This window comes from Ursus arctos, unplaced genomic scaffold (assembly GCF_023065955.2).
Source record: "Ursus arctos isolate Adak ecotype North America unplaced genomic scaffold, UrsArc2.0 scaffold_37, whole genome shotgun sequence".
Classification (NCBI taxonomy): Eukaryota; Metazoa; Chordata; class Mammalia; order Carnivora; family Ursidae; genus Ursus; species Ursus arctos.
This window is the reverse complement of record NW_026623053.1, coordinates 12,712,905-12,735,333: the sequence shown is the minus strand read 5'-3', so window position 1 is coordinate 12,735,333 and position 22,429 is coordinate 12,712,905. Positions and strand designations below refer to the sequence as shown.

Below are 22,429 nucleotides of genomic sequence, written 5' to 3'. Positions count from 1 at the left end.
AATTCTAAATACCAATAGTGTCAACTGATCTGACTTTTCTGTCACAAAATCTTCTAGCAAATAGACATTTGGACCAAGATCCCTCTTTACTCACATAGCACCTAAATTATTTAATTGGTATGGACAAAATTTAACATGGGAATCACAAAACACTGATTTTTTCACATCTATGTTAAAGTATAAAGAATTTATACTATAATGTTTTCAATGTAAAGATATCTTTAATTCCTCTTTTCAAAACCTATAGATTGAACTGTTTCAGAAATAAGTGACTAAGATAATTATAAATGTTTAAGAATCTATCTGGGTAATGTCATAATGTATTTAATTTTAGAATAGCCATAACAATATTAATTTATCTTCCCTGGTTTTCAAGTTTCACTTCAAGTTCTTGCAATACTTTATAGCACCTAAGTAATGTAGGACCATGTAGTATCACTGACATAATTACATTTCATATATTTAGTTCATTAGTTCTATCTATCTATCAGTCAATAGACATCAATCAATAGATAGATCTATCTATCTAGTTCAACTGATACAGAATACACACATTTAGGCCACAACACACATTCAGTGCCTAAATATTCCAGCTGGCTTTGCACAACCCATTCCAAGCCACAGGCATATATCCTAGTCAGAAACCCCAGAATAGACGATATTAATTACAAGGGTTACAGAAAGGAGGGAAAATGAACCTTCATTACTAACTGTTTTTTGGAAGAAAAGTAATAGTAGTTTGATGCCTTAGAAATGCTGCTGACTTGGCATCACTGCCTCCCTGCCATCTGGGGGCTTGGTCTCGCTCGCTTTGAATAGGAGGGACAAAAAGCATCGGGTAGATGACAACTTTCATTGTTGGCCCCTATTTCATGCTTTTGGAGACAGAACAGTTTTCCCAGAGCAGGAGGAGTAGGACTGACGACCAGGCCGTGGCTCCGAGTATCCCTGCAGCAAGCAAGGGCCAGCATTTCTTCCCGCCCCACACTTGCATATCCTGACAAGCCCGCTGAAGTTTATGAAGCAGGACTCAAGAAAGTTATTTGAAGGAATATACGATTCTTTGAAATGAGAATAGCATTGGAAACCTAGAAGGTACGTAGAGAGCCTTTTGTCTCCCTCCTCGAACTTGCCACAATAACAAACAAGGAAGTGACCTTTCCTGTTGTTGCTGTTTTTTTTTTAATATTTTGTTCCAGCTCTCTGTAGATTATAAACTCCTCAAGGACAGAAGAAGCCTATCAGTCACACTATTTTCTTTTCTATAATATTATATACAATTGGTATCCAAGCAAAGATACTTAATCAAAATCGAATATGGATAATCACAATGTGTGATTTGAAAAATGACCTTAGGTATAAAATAGTAAGATTGAACCAGACTTTTATTTAACAAGATTTACATCACACTTACCTTGTGTGCAGACATGATTCTGTGTGCTTTATAAATAGTAACTCACAATTCTATGAATTAGGTCACATTATTATCCCTATTTTACAGACGATGAAAGTAATGTACTTGCCCAAGGCCACAGAATAAATAATTGGAAGAGCCAGTTTTATAAGCCCTGGCAGCCTGGTGTTAGAATCCATGCTCTTAACTATTATACCCACGGCCTGAGGTCACTGCTAGGAGGCAGCGAGGCTGGGCTTTAAGCCCAGATCTACCTAGTCTGTTTATTTCAACAGAAGTCACCTTTTTGGCTGCAAAAATCAAGTAAATGCCTAGAAAATGTCAGGATCCACACACAAAAGTAAAACTTAAAAAATAGCATTGAGCTTGTAATCAGGAGATCTGGGTGGTGGTTTGGCTTTGCCTCTAGCTTGACGTTCTATATGCGGCAGGTTATCCAAATTTTCTGGGCCTTAGCTTCCTCACCTATAATATGGGGACATCTCTTAATGAGATTGTGGTTATGAAGTTACTTCTAAATCATAAAACACTATATCAATATATTATTAAGAGGGTTTTTTTTAACTTGTCACTTTAAATTTTAAGAAAATGGGATGTAAACTTAAGAAAATCTCCCAGAATGTATTTTTTTAACTTCCCATAAAACTATAGTTAACTTTGAGAAAACCTATCTGTTATAGTTGTATTGATCTCACCAACCTCCTCACTATTACGAATTCTCAGGACCCAAGATGTTTATAAACAAAGAATCAGTGGCTTTGCTTTTGGAACTCGTATTTGGAGACAGTCTTTCAAAAACAACGTGCCTATTAGCATCCAATTATATAAACCTGCTTCATTATATCAGGATTAAACTGGCTCAAGAAAAGAATACAGAGATGACTAGAGACTAGATGTTTCAAATGCCAGCTCGACTTCTTTCCTCAAGAAATGGCTCCTTGTTCTCATGAGAAGAATAGGCTGCCCAGCTGCTAACACACAGGAGGGGCTGGGGTGTAAGGTAGCATGGTGTGTGCAACAGAGGCCAAATCCATAGCCCTGAAATCAGGGGCAACAGCTATTTACTAGTATAGTTTATGTAACTGTCCCATAAGACTCTGAGCTCTGAGGATACAACAGTGAAAAGACACAATCCCTGTCTTCAAGGAGCTAAAAGTCTTGTGTGCTGGTTCTGAATTTGGCTCCACATGATAATCATCTGGAACACTTTTTTAAAACACCAGTATCTAGGCCTTACTCAAATCAATTAAAACCAAAATCTCTAGTGGTGGGACCCAGGCATCTGTCTTTTTTTAAGTTCTTAGGCTGACTCTAAAGTACATCCAGAACAGAAAACCCATTTCACGGGAAATAAAAAGGATCTAAAAGGTCATTATGGTACAAATGAGTAAGTGCCATGTTTGGGGAAACAAATTAAAGCCCCCAACCCAGGTTTCGCCAGTTTTCCCAGAAGAATCTTGGAGAACAGAGTTAAACACATAAACACACTCTGTAGTACAACAGAGGAAGCAGAACGTGTCAAAGCCGCAGAGGGAAAGAGAGCACGGTGCCATAAAGCAGCACTTTCCAAACGTAAATATGCATATAAATCACCTAACGATCCTGTTAAAATGCTGACTCTGCTTCACCGAGTATGGAGTAGGGCTGAGATTCTGTATTTCTTTTCTTTTTTTTTTAAGATTTTATTTATTTGAAAGACAGAACGTGCGTGAGAGAGAGAGACAGAGAGAGAAAGCAAGAGTGGAGGAAGGGGGGAAGGTCAGAGAGAGGGGGAGAAGCAGTCTCCCGCTGAGCAGGGAGCCCGATGTGGGGCTCGATCCCAGGATCCCGGGATCATGACCTGAGCCAAAGGCAGATGCTTAACCAACTGAGCCACCAGGCGCCTCAAGATTCTGCACTTGTAACAGGATCCCAGGGGGTCCATTTACTGCTGGTTCTGAGCAAGAAAAGAGTATGACTGGAGTATAGGTGTGAGAAGCAGGCATGGCCAAAATGAGCAGGAAAAGTCAACTAGACCTCCATCCTGAAAGCCCACAAAGAGTTTGGACTTGATCCTAGACTTTATCCTGAGGGCATTAGGAAGCCACAACAGGATCTACAGCCAAAGAGTGACAGAATTCAGTTTTCATTTTAGGAAGATCACTCTGGCTGCTCTGATGAAGAGGTCAAAACTGGAGGTGAGTGGTCAAACTGGACAGTGTTGGAGTTATCCAGGTAACAGGTGATGTGGCCTGAACTAAGACAGTAGGAGCAGGGATGGAGAAAAACAGAGAGTCTTGTCCTGTAAATTCTGTTGGTTGAGAAGTCAAAAGAGAGGGGAAAGTTAAAGGTGACTCCTGTATCAATTATTTGCAAACAGTGGATTTCACTCCGGTGGTTTGACCAAAAGCTGGTTTATTAATGGATATTAAGTAGCTCACAGAATTATTGGGGTGACTGGAGAAACACTCAAGGCTAAGCTTCCTGGAACAGTGCCCAAAACTTTGCCCAGAACCGCCCAGATCAGGAAACTGTCACTCTGTAAACAGCACCAGCTTCTGCTACTGCTCCCACTGAGCCTCGAACACCAGCAACTTGGTTTTACTGCAACTGTTGCTGACACCAAGGCCACTTCTGCATCAAGTCTTGAACTGTCCTGTTCTGGAAAGCTCCGCCAACACCGCCATGAGGAACATGGAAGCCCCATGCAGGCCTATTTATTCACATTGCTCACTTCCAAATTTACTCTTGCATGAAGGTTTCTAATTGGCATGCCTGCATCCTAGCTCCAAAGGAGGCTGGGAGCTGAGTTCTGATTTCCACCTGAGAGGGAAGAGGATGCTCCTAATGTAGGAATTCCCCCCAATATAAAAGCTATTCAAAAGATGATGATGTCCATTGAATTTAACCTAAAAAGCTTTTCAAAATCATTAGTTTCAAGAAGAGAAACAAAATTGCATCATGTTGAGTAGTGTCTGGGAGGTGAGAATCCAGAGGCTCTGGGAGTAGCAGCTCTTTTAAACTTGGAGAATTAAGGAGTAATTCCACCTCCTTCTTCTTCCCACAAAAAGTAACTCTCACACATTCTACTAATTAGAGATTAATTTGTGTTAAGGGACTGCCATTAAAATGCAAATATACCTTTTAAGAAGGTAACGTTTCATTCACAAGTTAATGGGAATTACTTTAATCAGCTTCACACCCAGCAGAGTGTATCTAAACAGAGTACTTAGAACATTACACTTGGGGGCGCCTGGGTGGCTCAGTAGGTGAAGCATCTGCCTTCAGCTCAGGTCATGATCCCAGGGTCCTGGGATCGAGCCCCAAGTCGGGCTCCCTGGTCAGCAGGGAGCCTGTCTCTCCCTGTCTCCCTCCCCCTCCCTGTACGTGCTCGCTTTCTATCTCTCTCAAATAAATAAATAAAATCTAAAAAAAAAAAAAGAGAGAGAGAGAAAGAGAGAAAGAAAGAAAGAAAAAGAAATTAGACTTGGAATTGTGGCCTAAAGGAAGGAAACCTTTTGAGTTGGAGGTCAAGCCTGGAGCATATTTTGGAGACACTTAAGGTCACATAATTCCTGTATAGGGAAAGGTTTTCCAAAGAGAGTCCGTTGGTGGCTAAGAAAAAAGTTGCCTAGTTGGGATATGGCCCAGAAAATCCAGTTTATGCCAAATCGTTTGGGTCAAAGACCTTATTTTCCCTCCCGTTAAAGCCAGTCACCCCCAGTTTAGTGTAACTCGGGGCTTCCAGGAGGTGATTTCCCTTCCAAGTCCTGTCCTTCTCCTTTTGGGAGGGAAAGAACACACTGGTGGAAACAGAAACAGGTTTTCTAATGCCCCCCCCCCTTTGTTTTCCTTGTCTCTTCACTAAATTGAGTTCCCTGAGAGTAAAACCTGCATCTTATTCCTCATGTATTTCCAACATCTAACCTGGTATCTAATATGATAGATAAATATTTATAAACAATTGGATAAATACATGCATGCACTTATAAATTAATTCTGGAGTTGGAATTCTATTTTTGAGGTTTTTAGAATGTTCTTCCTTAAGCAAACTAAGAATCTATAGTATTTCTTTCACTTCACTTGTCAAAAGGAACAGACAACCAGGGAACTGCCATCTGAGAACACTAGCTTTCCCTTTTCCTTCTCAAGCAAATGCAATTGAAGATTTAGGTATATATAAACTCGTTATGGCAATCTCTATTATTTATTCACTTCCTACTGGAGTCAATATGAACCTTATTTAGTTACAACACTCAGAAACAGTAAAAATGGTTCATTATTTTTTTCTGTAGCAAATCAAATCTGATCCCAAGTCCCTTTCCTCACAGTCCAGAGGATTCCATGAGAGCTCTAAGGACTTAGGTCTTTAATGGTCCCCCGTAACATGCCTCTTATCCAATTCTGTAGGACCCCTTGGAAGCAGCAGCTCTGTCTTCCTGCCATGCAAGCTGGGCTATGCAGAGGGCATTTTCACCAAGGCAAGCATCCCAGCAACCTTTCTTCCCTGATGTCTTAGCCATACCTCCAACGACTGGAAAAAAGGGGGGGCCGGGTAATGCAAGGACCTTGGCTCATCTTACACTGATAACTCACAAAGTCTAACTTCACCTCTCTAAACTCTTAGAGAAATTAAGGAGTTCCATTAGAAATGTTAACTCAGGGGCGCCTGGGTGGCTCAGTCGTTAAGCATCTGCCTTTAGCTCAGGGCGTGATCCTGGCGTTCTGGGATCGAGCCCCACATCAGGCTCCTCTGCTGGGAGCCTGCTTCTTCTTCTCCCACTCCCCCTGCTTGTGTTCCCTCTCTCTCTGGCTGTCTCTATCTCTGTCAAATAAATAAATAAAATCTTAAAAAAAAAAAAAAAGAAATGTTAACTCAACTATCTCTGTCTCCCCAGCTGTCATCTTCCAACGAAAAGATGATGAAAGAGTCCACACTATGGCCTTTAAAACCTCTTCAGTCAGTGAGCTTGGTGTCTTTTGCTTGCCTTCCAGATCCACATTCAAGCATTCTCCACCCTGGAGCCTGGGCCAGCAACAGGTGACCTGCTTCCTGGTTTCTGGTAGAGGTTTGTCAATGGGGAGCTCTGGCAGGAAATGCAAGGAAGATGGAGCATGGGGTCAGGTATTTATTTCCCTAAATGCCTCCCTAAAGGGTCAACTGGAGTTGGCTGAGCTTCTTGGCAGAAGGTCAACTCCTTCTCTTAAGGGTCTACGTAAGCCTCTACCTCTTAATTCCAGACTCCCTCCCTTTATGCAGATAACCCCCACTCGAAAGTGTGAATAGTAATACCGCTTGAGTATGGGCTGTATTAAGGGATTTGCTTCCAAAGAGTATATTGTGGAAGGGGAAAGGAAGGTTTAACTTTATACCGGAGAACCCCGGCAAACACCACCTTAGCCAGGTGATCGAGGTTAATATCATCAGCAAAAAAGATATGTTGTCAGCATGTACACTTGATATGATGTAATAAGAATGGCACTTCACCTCCGTGATCCTCCTTCAAAAACCCATAACCTTGGTCTACTCATGAGAAAACATCAAATTCCAATAGAAGGGCACCTTACAATGTAGCTTACCGGTATTCCCCAAAACTGCCAAGGTCATCAAAAACAAGAAAAATCTGAGAAACAGCCACAGCCTGAGGAAACGTGAAAACTAAATGTAATGTGGTATCCTGGATAGAATCCAGAAAAAGGATTTAGTGGAAAAACTAAGAAAATCTGAATAAAGGATGGAGTTTAATTAACATACCAGTGTTGTTTCCTTAGTTGTGACAAACATACCATAGTAATTTGAGATGAGAATAAAAGGGGGAATTGGGTGAGGGGTATATAAGAACTATGTACTATTTTTGATCATTTCTACAAATCTAAATCTCCTGTGAAATTTGAAGTTTATTTTCAAAAGAGAGAAAACTCAAGGTGCTATACATGTATGGTCAGGAAAGGAATGCTGAAATGAATTTACAGAGGGATGCAAATTGGGCAAAATGAGTCAGCATCCACAGAGTAATAATCAAATTTTACATTTTTATGGACAGGAATGATTTGCTTACGATTTGTGTTCAACAAGTTAACTTCTATCTCTAAAGAGTTGTAAGACAGCCTAGTCAAAGACAAATCCTATATAGCCCTATAGGACCAAAGGAATCCCCAGAAACTCCAGCATTCACTTCAAAGAATATCTAGAAATCTCTTCTGCCCATTCAAAATCTTTCATAGTTTTTTCCTACAAAGGATGCAGGTGTCCAAACTATAAAAAGCCCTTACAGGGGCGCCTGGGTGGTACAGTCAATTAAGCATCCAACTCTTGGTTTCAGCTCAGGTCGTGATCTCAAGGTCGTGAGACTGAGTCCTGCATCAGGCTCCCCGCTCAGCGTGGAGTCTGCTTGAGTTTCTCTCTGCCTCTCCCTCTGCCCCTTCCCTCTCTCTAAAATTAATGAATAAATCTTAACAACAAAAAAAAGCCCTTACAACAGCTGGCTTGACTTGACAAAATGGCTAACACACGTATACAAATATTCAAAAGGTTATGCAAAGCTTTGCTAAGTTATCACAACACTATGAACTGAAAAATAACCCAAAGATCAAGATAATTAAGATAATTTATCAGCCTACCGAGGGGAAACCCTACAAACTGCCAGATATCCATCATTGCCTAAGAGTTAAAAACACTTGCAATATCAAGTTACCTACGCAACATACCAGCAAATGGTGCAGTAACAAAATAATTTTAAAAAGCAAACTGAACAAAAGAACAATCAATATCAAGTTCCGAATCCCATCCTCGACCTGGTTGTACAAACTATTCATGTTAGAGATAGACTCAGCTCTTAGATGGGGAACTGTCATTTCCCCAGGCCTCATATTTCCATACAGAGGGGCTTTAACTGGATGAACATTCTGGCCTCAGTTTCTGCCTGTGTAAGAAGAGGCTCCATGACAAATTCTATACCCGCAGTTTGGAGCATTTACCTTTGGACTTTTTGTTTCAGGCTCTTATTTAAATATGTTTGTTTCCTCTTTCCTTGCAGTTTTAAAGCATGTGGCAAGCGTCTTAAAGCCAGACTCCACAAGGGTCTTTCCAACCTCAGTTTCCTGTGTGCTGGCAGAAGAGTGACTACATCTCATGGTCAATTAGTTAAGAGACTTTTGAATATGACCTAGTATACCTGCTTGAACTCAAGGGCAATGGTGTCGATCATGTCCTATGTGAGAATTTCCACTCTGTGTCACAGCAATATTTCTTATTAAAAATGAATAAATTAGTATTCTGATTCTATGCCAATTCTTGTGCATTTTAGTTAGTGTGAACTAATTTCTCAGAACCTGACCACCTCACTAACCACTGAAAAAAAATAAATCCCGGAGCTTTGAAGTGAGGGGCTAGATTGCTTCCAGCCTCTGTAAGATTAAAACATCTACCTCAGGGGCGCCTGGGTGGCACAGCGGTTAAGCATCTGCCTTCGGCTCAGAGCGTGATCCCGGCGTTCTGGGTTCGAGCCCCACATCAGGCTCCTCAGCTATGAGCCTGCTTCTTTCTCTCCCACTCCCCCTGCTTGTGTTCCCTCTCTCGCTCGCTGTCTCTCTCTCTCAAATAAATAAATAAAATCTTTAAAAAAAAATAAAATAAATAAAAATAAATAAAAATAAAACATCTACCTCAGGTTGCCTGGGTGGCTCAGCTGGTTAAGTGTCTGCCTTCCCGTCAGGTCATGATCCCAGGGTTAGGATCAAGCCCCACATGGGGCTCTCTGCTCAGCAGGGAACCTGCTTCTCCCTCTCCCTCTGACTGCCACTCCCCCTCCTTGTGCTCTCTCTGTCGAATAAATAAATAAAATCTTAAAAAAAAAAAAACCAAACCAACTTTAAATCAACCATCGTGCCATCTCAGAGGGCCTAGAATGCATTCCTACATAACCCACTAACGGGAGGGTCTCCTTTTAGCACTGTAACAGTTTAAGAACTATTCCTGCTCAGACAGTGATTTGTTGCATACTCTTATGTTCCTGTTCAACCACCACCCTCCTCTAGAGCCAACTTAATGTTGCACTTCACCTTTTACTTTTTTTTTTTTTTTTTAAGATTTCTGAGCCATCTCAGGCGCCCCTCACCTTTCACTTCTAACTTGAAGGAAATTGTACAACGTGCGCCACCGCAACATTACATATGACGGTATGAAAGAGAATTCCAAAGTGAAGTAAACATTGCTAAGAGAGTCCTTCAAAAATAGGGTCAGGGTAATATGGAGGAAGCAAGGTATACAGATCTCTGTTTCAGTTTTTGGAACACCCTGGACTTTCGACTGTTGTCAATTGCACCTCCACCACCTTTCAGAACACATCCTTCTACTTTGGACTGAAATAGAGATAACGTAACCTCTATCAGCTAAATAGCCCATTGTTTATTACACAGTTTAACTCTGTCAGCACCAATCACAACTTAACCAAAGAAAGTCATATAACCTCCCGGGCTTGCCTTTGTATGCCTGCACTTTCCGCTTACAATTCTGAACACACTTTCAATTTCAGTCCACTCTGTGGCTCCAGGATTGTAATCCCTAGGATCCCAAAATAAATGCTCCTGGCTGCTTTACAGTCTCTTCTTCTTGATTGACAATGGGCATAACTGTTTTATAACAAAAAGTGATGTATCTGTGAAGACTTTGCTGCATACTCTACCATCTCAGCACTCCAGGCAAGAACCATTGTTTATCTATTTGTTTTCAGTTTCCCCCACTGGGACTTACCGATACAATTTTATTATTTTCTTCACTCCTAGTGCTTTATGTTTATTCACATTTTACTATTTTATTGCATGTATGTCTTAAATTCTTTGTGGAAGGAGCCTAGAAGGTCAAACATAAAATACAGAAGGGAATACTTTAGTGCCTACTTTCTCCTGCCCTCTGCAGGTGGAAGGAAAAAATAAGTGAGTCCCAACCTATTACCACCGGCAGCAGTGTCCAAGAGATTCTCACCTCACTCAAAGGTTTAAAACAACTGGTGACTTTTGAGAGATTAATATTACCAACCAGACTTCACCTATTCACAGGAAGGATTTCCCAATTTGCTAAAGTCCCTTCATTGTGGAAAGATCTCTGGGAACCATATATCCTATTTTCAAGAGAACTTGCTGTCTCCTGTGCTTATATACAAATGGACATCAGAATCCTCTCTTACTCTGAGTCAAGGCTGAAGGCCTTGATGTCAAAGTTCCTTATAGCCCTGTAAAACTTGAGTCCGGGAGTGAAAAAGATTCAATAGTTATAATGACATAAAGGCACAAACAATGCAACTTGTCTCTGCTTTGCAGACAAATGTCAACAAACGCAGGAACCCCTGCAATGCAGCAGTCAGAGATAATGTGAGATTTTGCTTTTGATTTTTACAAAAAGTGTAAGGCAGCTTGCAAGATAATCAGCAAACAGGAAGCTTCAATTTTGTGTAGAAAGGACCGTTGATTATGCATGGATTATTTTCCTCAGCCACACTACTTTATATGGATAGAAACACTGTCAGTGATGTCATCTTCTAAAACAAGACTCGAATGTATAGGCATATTGTGCCAACTGAGCCCAAATCAATGACCTGAGTAATGCAATCATGATAGCACTATTATTCCTCACCCAAACCCTCCAAGCCCATAGAAAAATAATGCTAATCTGATGCATGTTCAAGGAATAGGTTGTGTGGGAAAGAAGACCAAGCCTTTGTCTATTTTACTTACATTCTAATATGTACTTACAGGAAACCCCACAAAATTTAGTATCATTATGTGCATCAGAGTACGTAGTTTTATTTTCGGATTGGCAGCAGGTTAAAATACGAACTTTCTTGAATATTTTTAGAGAGGATATTTTCTAAAGAACTTAACTCCAAACGTGCACCATATAGCAAACCAACATCTTTTTGAAACTGCAGCGTCAGAATGATTTATAGCATCCCTGATAGAGGAGGTATCGTTGTTTTATTGATTGGAGTAAGGAAAATTTTGAAAGCTTTATAGCTTTTAGTTCCATTTCTGCTTGCTTTGTGATTCAACTGGTTCATTTAATTTACCTACCTTCATTAAGGGCATAATAAGGACTTAAGCAGATTTAAAATTTCTCAACTTCTGGAAACTTAAGCTTTCTGAGCTGAATTGTTTCTTTAAATAATGTGTAGGGAAGAGATCCTACGAGTCTTCCCACTCGTTTAAAGCACACGCTAAGCACTTTCTATAAAGTTGGACAGGTTCACTGTAGGAGTTAGTACCTTGTCTTTGAAGACGGCACATCCGGGTCACCCTGGAGGCAGGCAGAGGCCCCGCCCTTCTAGGGGTGGCGCCACGGCCCATTAGAACGTCCCGCCGCCACGATCCGCCACGTCCTCCCAGCGCGCTGGAGGCGGAGCCTGCGCAGCGCGATCCTCGAACGTATCGATTGCCACGCGGGTTCGAACCATGGCTGAGAGCGACCGCATACCTCAGGCCCGGGCGCTTCTGCAGCAGTGCCTGCACGCCAGGCTGCAAGTACGCCCAGCCGAGGGAGACGCCGAGAGCCAGTGGGTGGAGGTAACGTCAGCCCGCCACTCCGGTACCGCGTGCAGGGGCGGGCCTTCTCGCGTTCTTTTGGTGATGTGCTTCCCGCCCCCCCCACCGCCTCTCCCTCTCCTCTGGAGGTGCGTGGCGCCGGCACGTGCTGTGGGCGGTGCGGACTTCCGCCCGGCCCGCCCACCTCCTCCCGCAGAGACAGGCCGGGGTTGGCTTGTCCGGCCGCTATTGCGTTGACGGCACTGGCGCTTTCTCCTTCAGACCTATTCCGGAAGAGCGTGTCCCCTACTTAGGACCGCGGGAATTTGAACTTCGTCTAACCTTCTGCCCACCTGAGCTCGGTGGACTTGAGGCCTAATTGTCTCAGATCTCTTGCTTCAGAAGAGCGAGGGCCTTGCCACGCCCTTTGCTTTGGGCTGCTGGTGGCTAGTGCTGGTCTGGTTCGAGCTTGTAGGTTAGATGAGTTGAAATGTTAAAGACCTGTTGTGACTTGTGCTCCAGGTCCTGTGGAATTCCCTCTTACGTAGTCTGCAGCTAGGCAAAGAAATGAGACTAACCTTGAAACAATTATTTTTTCAAGAAACTTAAAAAATTTACGTATTTGCAACTAGAAACAAAGACTACTACTTTTATTATAATGTTGCGTTGTTGTTAAACACAGTTCCTCCGGAGAATTTAATTTGCACCGATAGGATTTCCTTCTACTTTAATACTTGCCCTTTAAAGACAGCCTGCCCCAAGTCTATGCAAAAACAAATAAAAAGTTCTTTAATGCCCCTGGCCTATTTTTGGAGTAAGTTAAAATGAAGAAAAAATTAGTTGATAATTAAGGCTTTTTGGAGATACTCGAAAACTTAATGTAGGAGCATCTTTTTCACTCATCTGCTGGATTCGTTCCCAGATCTAGCCTTCCTTAACACAATCCTAGTCATTATGTTAAATATTATCCATAAATCATGATATGTGGGTGGTTATTCTTAAATCAGAATCTCTTACTCTCTGCTAATTTAGAAATATTTATAGACGTAAATATTCCTATATTTCCTCCTACCCATTTCTTTCTCAAAAGTTCATGTTTCTTGTTTTTGCTGTGCCCCCGCCCTTTTTTGAGGTCTTGATTTCTCTTCCGTCTTGTGGAATTTTGTTCTTTTCATATTTGTCATCCTATCCAAAGAATTGCCTATTTTTATAGTTAACTCTTGGGACTATAAATTCCAAACTATTAATCATTTAAATTTCTTAACATTTTAAAAATCTTTTTATATTCTTCATGCTGCATCTCCTTATGCAAAATCAGAGATTTTATTGCAGCCTTCCAAACTATCAGTTTGTGTTGATAAACTTTAAAAGCTATTCTAAAACTTTCCCTTTCACTCCCACACATAGCTAAGTTAGTATAAAGAGCTGACAAGTAATTAGGTAGTGAGAAAGTAAATTTTTTCCTCTTTCTCAAACATCCTCTTCCCTATTCTATTAAAAGTTATAATTTTTTTAAAGTATTGTTTTAATTGTCAAAAGATTTGAAGGTTACTTTGTGTTCTCAGTTTTATTCATTTAGACTTTTGCTGATACAGGCTAATGTTTTTATTCCTGAAAGGTGAACTTTTAAAAAAATTATGGTGAGAGTGGGGCGCCTGGGTGGCACAGCGGTTAAGCGTCTGCCTTCGGCTCAGGGCGTGATCCCGGCGTTATGGGATCGAGCCCCACATCAGGCTCCTCCACTAGGAGCCTGCTTCCTCTCCCACTCCCCCTGCTTGTGTTCCCTCTCTCGCTGGCTGTCTCTATCTCTGTCAAATAAATAAATAAAATCTTAAAAAAAAAAAAAATTATGGTGAGAGGGGTGCCTGGGTGGATCAGTTGGTTAAGCATCTGACTCTTGGTTTCAGCTCAGGTCACGATATCGTGAGTGGTGGGATCCAGCCCTGCACTGGGCTCCTAGCTTAGCAGGGATTCTGCTTGAAGATTGTCTCCCTCTGCCCCTTCCCCTGCTCATGCATGTGCTTGCTGTCTCTGATCTCTAAAATAAATAAATCTTAAAAATTAAAAAAAAAATAACTATGGTGAGAATTATATGTAATTTCCTATATATTTAAATTATTTTCTACCAAAAGAAGCTGTAAGAAAAGTGGTTCTGACTTGAAGAGGGAAACTTGCAGGTCACAACTTAAGATCTATTATTGGAATAAACTAAAACACCCTAATGAGGAGGTAGTGTGGTGGGTGGAAAGAACAGGTGTCTATTTCTCCTTATCATTAGATACTTAATTCTGACATTGCAAGTGTCCAAATACAAATATGCCTGAGATTTTGACTGACTGTACTTGAGATTTGGGCTGATACTAAAACAATCCCAGTGGAGTGGCCTGTGACAATGGTACAAATATTTGTATCATTCATCATGCCAGCTCCTTACTATGGTTGTGCTTTGGAGACCTTTGCTTGTTCCAGAAGCACATTTACAGTTCTTAAAAATTACTTATTTTCCAGTAAATCAAGTGTGAGTGCAAAACTGCATTTATGTTTGTGTAGAAGACTATTTAGATAACACATACAGCCTGTAAGATACAGTTGAACTTAAACAAACAACAGAAAAATTGAGTCCCTATCATGTCTGTAAAGTGTTTTGGGAATAAAAATGTAAAATAAATTGTGCTTCAGCCCTTAAATTTATTTTTACATACTAATTTAATAAACACATATATAGCTCTTATTATGAACTAGGCACTGTTTTAAGCACTTTACAAATATTAATTCATTTAATCTTTATAATAGCTCTTGGACTCAATCTACAAAATAAGAAATTTAATGATTCACTCAGCAAAATCAGAGTCATTTCTCATTTCTCTCTTTTCCATATATATCCAACAAGAGCTAATAAAAAAATACCCAAGTCATTATATTTAAAAGATTACATTCCTCAGGCACCTGGGTGGCTCAGCCGGTTGGGCATCCAATTCGATTTCAGCTCAGGTCATGATCTGAGGGTGATGGGATCAAGTCCTGCTTAGGTGGGCTCTGCGCTGGGGGTGGAACCTGCCTGGGATTCTCTCTCTCTCTCCCTCTCCCCCTCTCCTCTTCACGCACTCTCTCTCTCTTAAAAAACAAAAACAACTTACATTCCTGATAACAGACTACCTCATGATGTAGAACTTAGTATCATAAATGCAGTATCAAGACATAATCATGTTGATTTAAAGCATTAACAATAACAAAAAATAACTGGACAGTTTCTTGGAATTTATTGAAGTAGAGTCAGACCCTTAGTTTTATTACCTGCAAGTAAACGGATTTGGAGAAATAAACAGTAATGATGTCAAAAGACATCAGTCACGCTGTTGCTTATACATCAGCCATATATAATGTGAATTCATTTGGTGTTGACTAAATGGGGCTCTGCAAACTAAACACTTCTAAGTGTCAGCCTTACTTAAGGGAGAGGAGGCTAGTTCATCATAGTCATCATGACTTTGTTTAGAAGTAAATGTTTGAGGGTACAGCTTGTGGTCTTCACTGCTCTTGGTCATATCTTAACCTTAATTTTTGTAAGAAATGATAATTGAGGTGATTAAATATTGGAAAAGGTTTTATTTTCTCCCATAGTTAAGAAATCAAATCTGTTTATAAAAATCTATTTATCTTCCTTTGGGTTTAATTTCCATTTAACAGTTCTGAAATTTTATTCATTTACCTCTCTATCTCTAGTTTTTTTCTAATCTCAATTTTCTCTGGTGATCTCTCATAGGTTCAGAGAGGATTAGTAATCTACGTGTGTTTTTTCAAGGGAGCTAATAAAGAACTTCTTCCCAAAATGGGTACGTATTTGATGTTTGTTTTTAAAAGTAAAAATGAATAGTAACAGATAGATGAACCAGAAGGGGTAAAAACGACAGTCTTAAGTTGTACTGGTAAATTTTAAATGAGTTACCTCTACAGTTGTTGGCTTTAGCTATGTTTGCCTTTTGCGAAGTTTAAAGTAGGCAAGTGTGGTGGAATTCTTTCAAAACATCTGCACCATCTCAGATGGCTTATAGATTGGTTTAGAAGAGTGTACGCACACACACGCACACACAGACAACACACTTAAGATTTAGCCTCGTTTCTATCAGAAACGTGTTAGAAGCAGGGTGGCCACATAGGGAGAAGCAGATGCTTCATTTCTTAATATAGCTTCCTTATCTCCCACAGTCCCTGACAGGGGCATGTAGGTGACATGGTATGTGCAAGATGTGGGTCCCATCAAATCTGGACAGCTAAGTCTTACATCATTATTATGGAAAATTTTAAATTAACTATTCACCTTTTTTTAATAAGAAGTGTATATAAACATAAGGTTCTCCTGATCTTGAACAAAGCCCAGTGTCATCACAACCACACCTCCTCCAGGGACAGAAAAGCAGGGTCAGTGTTATCTCTGAACACTAATTTACCTGCCTGCAGTTCGCCACTGTTCTTAATAGTCCATAGCACTGCACATTCCTTGTGATAATTACGTAGTTTCAGATACACCACATCAAGTACTAGATAGTATTTGATAAAATAATTATGTACAAAAAAACCTGAATTAGTGAAGCTATCCCTAAGGTTGTGGACAGGTTATATTCTCTTATTGGTAGAGGACAGACCCATTAGTTGGATTAATAAGAAATATAAATTATACAAATGGGTAGTTGCAACATGCAGAAGTTAATCTAGAAGAGCTCAAGTAGTGGAACTCCAGGGTCAATAGCCCAATGAGGAACGTCTGGGGCAAAAGTCTAAAAACTCCAAGAGGTGATTTTATACCAAGACATCAAACATGTCCACTTTGTCAGGGGATGAAAACTAGACTTAAAGGACTACGATAGGTGAGGGTAGAAAGCCAATAACTGATGGTTTGAAATTTGATTCTAGAGGATAATAGGGAACTTTATAGGGTTTAAAGAGAAAATGAGGGGGCACCTGGCAGGCTCAGTCAGTGGAGCATGCAGCTCTTGATCTCAGTATCATGAGTTCGAGCCCCATGTTGGATATAGAGATTACTTTAAAAAAGAGAGAGAGAGAGAGAGCAAATGAAATGAGGGCTCCTATTACAGAGGATGATTTGCCAAGACCTATTGCTTGGGTATCGGACATTCTGTCCATTTTCCTAAATTATATTTTGCCTTGAATTAAATCTTTATTGACCATAGTAGAAATCTACAAAAACAGGAAGAGAATTTTTGTCATTGTGACTCAAGATTGACTCCTAATGTTGTTTCATACTTTCTTAAGTGACTCTTAAGCATAATAAAATGAAATGAACCAACCAAATCCAAGCTATATTTTGTGTTAGAGTAAATAAATCCTGCACACTTCCATCTATGTCTGGGTTCACTTTGAAAACGTTAAGATTGTGCTGAATTAGGAGGTCCACCTTAACTCTTTTAGTGGACAGTCTAAAACAAAACTGTATAGATCACTATTCTCAGTAAAGAACTGTGATTCTGTCCCATTCTGCTGGCATGAGTTATAAACAAAAACAGTCCATCTATTATTGATAGCATTAGCTTGTACTTCCCTCTATTCCAGGAGGCAAAGTAAGCCAGTGTGATGGGATTCTCTTAAAACCCCACTTCATACTTAATACATGGATTCTGATCTTCCTAATCAAATCATGTACCCCTTGGGAACATAACCAGTTATATCCATAAAGTTACGTGGCTAACATAGAGATGTGCAGAATCTTTCTCAATTCATCTTCGATATAATTGAACTGAGATCCAGGGACCTGTCAAAGCTTAACTTCCCATATACATCATTAGAGATACTTGATTGATAACCTGTCTTAAGATCTTTGAGCTTCCAACATGCCATTAATTCATTGTCTCATTTTAATTTTACTTACATTTGTATATTTATTATATTTATTTCTACATACTGATATTTGTATACCAAAACATTAATGAATTCTCAGTTATAGCCAGTAGAGGGAGGTGTGTGGAAGTATAATAAATTGTACCTACCTCCCTTGCCTGTAATTCCAAAATTATCTACTTAGTCTGTCACTACCCTGATGCCTGGATAGCTGGATAGAGATTTCCCTTGGAACGAAGTGCTCTGGAGAGTTACAGCTTCCTTAGAAGTAATCCATAACAACTGCTGGCTGTGTAGCAAAGTCCTATTCATAATAGAGAAAATTAGAGGTATTTTAAAATAGATATTTGTTGAAAATTGAAAATGCTTAATGCATACTTTAGGAATGCATTTGGGTGTTCATCTTGGCAGGTTTCTACCAGGTTAATTCCCTGGTTTGTAGAGTGGGGCAAACATACTGAGTGCTTACTAATATTTACTACAAACCCTCCCATACTTGAAACCATTGACAACCCTACTAGAAAGCATATCTTTTCAAACCTAATTATTGGGTAGGAGTGTGAGATCTTTGTAGTTTCTTTTACCATTTGTCCTCTGAGGAATATTCCTTTTTTTTTTTTTAAGATTTTATTTATTTATTAGAGAGAGAGTATGTGTGTGTGTGTGTCTGTGTGTGTGTGTGCGCGTGTGCGCAAGCATGGGGAGGGGCAGAGGAAGAGGAGAGAATCTCAAGCAGACTCCATGCTGAGCATGGAGCCCAATGGGTGGCTTGATCTCACCGCCCTGAGATCATGACCTAAGCCGAAATCAAGAGTTAGATACTTACCCGACAAGCTACCGAGGAGCCCTTGAGGAATATTCTTTATAAGCAGAAGTTATTTATACCCTTGATAGAGTCAAGAAGCCCTAAGGCTATTCATATTAGGTGTTTCTTTAGTTTATTGTTTTGAAAATAGCTAATGTTGAGATGTAAAGGTTTTCTAAGTTTAGATTTTTAGCTACACATAGATATTTATGGCTTTTTTGACAGTTCTTATTAGCTATAAGAATATAGTTTCATAAATGCCATAAAAATAATAACACCATGTTTTCTTCTGTGTATATGAACATAATGCCAATATACATGTTAATTTACTTTTTTGGTTGTGACAGTGAATTTCTGATGATGCTTGCTTTGACCTTTACTCCTCTCCCATGGGTTACATTTGTCATATGATTGGACCATGTTAAATAGTGCCTTTGAAATTATGAAACCACAAAATTATCTGGTTTTCTTTTTATTTTTTTATTTTTAAAGTTTTTTTTTTAATTTATTTGACAGAGAGAGACACAGCGAGAGAGGGAACACAAGCAGGGGGAGTGGGAGAGGGAGAAGCAGGCTTCCCGCTGAGCAGGAAGCCCGATGCGGGGCTCAATCCCAGGACCCTGGGAACATGACCTGAGCCGAAGGCAGACGCTTAAAGACTGAGCCACCCAGGCGCCCCACATTATCTGGTTTATAATCAGAGTAAACCTGGAACCTTTGTCTCAGCTTAGAACTCTAGGCAATTAAGTTACTCTAAGATTTCTATTTAATATTCTTTGTTGTAAAGCAGAATTTGGTGTGAGGAGGATTCATCATGGCCTTTTTCCAATGAGATTTGCTTATGGAATATAAAAAGGAACAAAAAGGCAAAACCTTCTCATGTATCCCCCTGGGGCAACAATATTTTGAGGTTTCAGTATACAGTTAATTTTTAGTCCTTACTGCATGAATTTATTGTTAGGAAATCTTGACTGCGCAGTTGGATTTAAAACATCATGACATTTTTTGCATGAAATTTGCCTCATTTTTCATGCTTAGATCACTTACCTTAGTGAGGCAGTTCTTTAAATCTGAATAGAGATTTTGGGTAAAAAGCATGAGCCAACAAACTAGATTTTAAACATGAGATTTGCTGACTGGATGATTACTGCTTTTCTTCATGTTTGTTTCTCATTTCAAGACGTTTTCCCTTTCTTCCCCACCCAGTTAATACACTGTTAAATGTGAAGTTAAGTGAAACAGAAAATGGCAAGCATGTGTCTGTATTGGATCTACCTGGCAATGTTCTAATCATCCCTCAAGCCACCCTTGGGGGGAGAGTAAAAGGAAGAAACATGCAGTATCACTCTAACTCTGGAAAAGAAGAAGGCTTAGAACTTTATTCCCAATTTGTGACTCTATGTGAAAAAGAACTGGCTGCCAACAGCAAGTGTGCCGAAGCTGGGGTTGTGGTGGAACATGGTACTTACGGGAACAGGCAGGTGTTGCAGCTGGATACCAACGGACCATACACACACCTAATTGAGTTTTGAAAAATTAAAAGTTAGCTTCTACAGTTGTTTTCTGGTATAAAATGATCTCAACTATAATTAGATTTTCTTCCTCTTCTTGAATACACTAATCTGTGGCATTTTTAGGAAAGAAAATCCTGGGTCCCATCCATACCTCTGCAACCTGTTAATTAGATGGCCTGGCCTTGCCAAGTCACCAAACGCTAGATCTCAGTCACCTTTTGTCCTGCTTTCCCCTACACTTCCATTTGAAAACTTGAAAAATGCTTTCTATTCACTTTATAGTCATTGTGGAAATGTTCTTAGCTGTATTTAAGTATTGTGCATGAAGAATTTTGTGCAATCAAGAAAAATATGTCTTATACCCTCAAATGTATGAAGTATGTAATAAAAATAACTTTGTATTAAAATTAGGTACAATCCCACACAAACCGATTACAGTTTTGTCAGTTTTTTTTTTACTATTTTAGTTTTCCATATTCTGAGCAAAAACAATATGCTATTTACTATTCCTTTTAATAATACCTGTGAAAATGTAATCTAGAAATGTTATTGTGCATTATATTACTTTCCAAGGACATCCAACTACTTTAAATAATTTTGAAAATCTTTAGTTGAGGGAGGCCTGGGTGGTTCAGTCGGTTAAGCATCTGCCTTCAGCTCAAGTTATGATCTCAGAGTCCTGGGATTGAGCCCTGCATCAGGCTTTCTGCTCAGCGGGGTGTGTGTGTCTCCCTCTGCCTCTGTGCTCTCTCGTTCTCTCTCACTCTCAAGCAAATAGATAAAATCTTTAAAAAATCTTTAGTTGATACAAGAACAAGATACAAAGATTAAAAATTATTTTTATTTAATATACCAATTGGTTAATTAATATTTCTGTTTCTCAGTTTTTTACCAAAATAATGTGTGTCTCATTTTCTGTCTTTGGTTTTTCAAAGTTACTATTTTGTGAAATTAATGCTCATAAGTTTTTTAGGAAGTCCCTTCTTGCTTAGATTGCCATAATAGGAAAAAGAAAAAGGGAAGCTTTCTGCTGCAATTTTTGGAAACAAGCTGACTTGTTCTTTTCCATATTATTTAGATAACAATTTCGAGCCAGTGTTTTTTCTGTTAGTGAATATTTGTGCCGCACCCCCATACGTATGTTGAAGTCCCCCAAATTGATGGTATTTGGAGATTGGGCTTTAGGAGGTAATTAGGGTTAATGAAATCATAAGAGTGGGTCCCTCATGATGGAATTAGAATCTTCATAAGAAGAGTTACCAGAGAACTTGCTTGCTCTCTGCTCCCACCATGTGAGAATGCAATGAGAAGGGGGCTATCTACAAGCTAGGAAGAGAACCCTTATCAGAAACTGACCATGTTGACACCTTGATCTTGAACTTGCAGCCTCTAGACTGTGAGAAAATAAATTTCTGTTGTTCAGGCCACTCAGTGTATAGTTATTTTGTTAGGCCAACCTGAGCTGATGAAGATAGTGATACAAGATAGCTAATGAGGTAGATTTTTCACAGTCAAGAGAGGAAGATACATGAGAAACTGAAAGAATAAATGAATCAAAAGATAATATTCAGTTCTTGCAAACTCTTCTGACTTTATTTGAAAAGTTAGTTTGAAGAGTAAACACCAAATAATATTTCTAATTACCAAAAGATGAAGAAATTAACTTGAATAAACATCTTAAGTAGCTGCTAAAAATTCCTTTGTGTCATAATTTCTTTAGGTCTGTCCTAAGATGCTTAAAATTTTTGTTATCACAAAAATCCTATTACTCTATATCCTTCCTGTACTATTCTATTTTGGAACCTGAGAATCAATAACTGGCTTGGTAATGAGCTCATTGTCCTTAACTTTTGCTTTATTGATTCATGATACACTTATTGAAACGTAATAAACTATTCATAAACTTTCAAACTCCAATTTTCTCAAAGCTTCTCTGAGGTGTATCTGTCTTTCGAAAAGATTATGTGTTACCTATTTTAAATCATTTTGAATTTGTGTGTAGGTGAAATGCTGACTCATAGCCCTAGATTGCTGTTTTATAGTTCAGGCAATTTTTTACAAATTTGCTTGAGGAGAATAGCAATTTCAACTCCGCGAAGAGTTATTAAGCAGAAAGTGATGGCCAACTTTCATTTCCAAGGAGGCTAGGACAAGAGAGTTAAGACAGGAGAGATAGTGGATATGAAAATAATGACACCTTGGCTTTCTGTAGCTCTTCTGGCCCAAGGTGCTCAAAGAATCTTTAATAGATCCTTTTATCTTCCCAGTATATAACGAGGATAATGCTGTGGAAAGTAAGATAGTGCTTAAGTAATTTCCCCAAGATCACACGATAGGGAGGAATGATGT

At 39.5% G+C, this 22,429-nt stretch overlaps 2 protein-coding genes across 2 annotated transcripts in view; one reads left to right on the top strand and one right to left on the bottom strand.

Annotated features, from left to right (window-relative positions):
* Positions 1 to 11,741, bottom strand: part of NUBPL (NUBP iron-sulfur cluster assembly factor, mitochondrial) — a 357,232-nt gene extending 345,491 nt beyond the window's left edge. The window contains exon 1 of the mRNA XM_057306471.1: positions 11,653 to 11,741. The gene's annotated coding sequence lies outside the window, so the exon portion shown is untranslated. The remainder of the gene's footprint in view (positions 1 to 11,652) is intronic.
* A 98-nt stretch (positions 11,742 to 11,839) lies between these two features.
* Positions 11,840 to 21,995, top strand: DTD2 (D-aminoacyl-tRNA deacylase 2). Its single transcript, XM_026513565.4, has 3 exons — positions 11,840 to 11,950; positions 15,672 to 15,741; positions 19,773 to 21,995. Exons 1-3 carry the CDS (start codon positions 11,840 to 11,842, stop codon positions 20,096 to 20,098), a joined length of 507 nt encoding a protein of 168 aa, XP_026369350.1. The 3' UTR covers positions 20,099 to 21,995.
* The last annotated feature ends 434 nt before the right edge of the window (positions 21,996 to 22,429 follow it).

Excerpts from the sequence above, each read along its gene's own strand:
- DTD2 (XM_026513565.4), top strand. The coding sequence starts at position 11,840 with ATGGCTGAGAGCGACCGCATACCTCAGGCCCGGGCGCTTCTGCAGCAG. Across the intron at positions 11,951-15,671 it reads CCGAGAGCCAGTGGGTGGAG|GTTCAGAGAGGATTAGTAAT; the intron begins GTAACGTCAGCC and ends GATCTCTCATAG. Across the intron at positions 15,742-19,772 it reads AGAACTTCTTCCCAAAATGG|TTAATACACTGTTAAATGTG; the intron begins GTACGTATTTGA and ends TTCCCCACCCAG.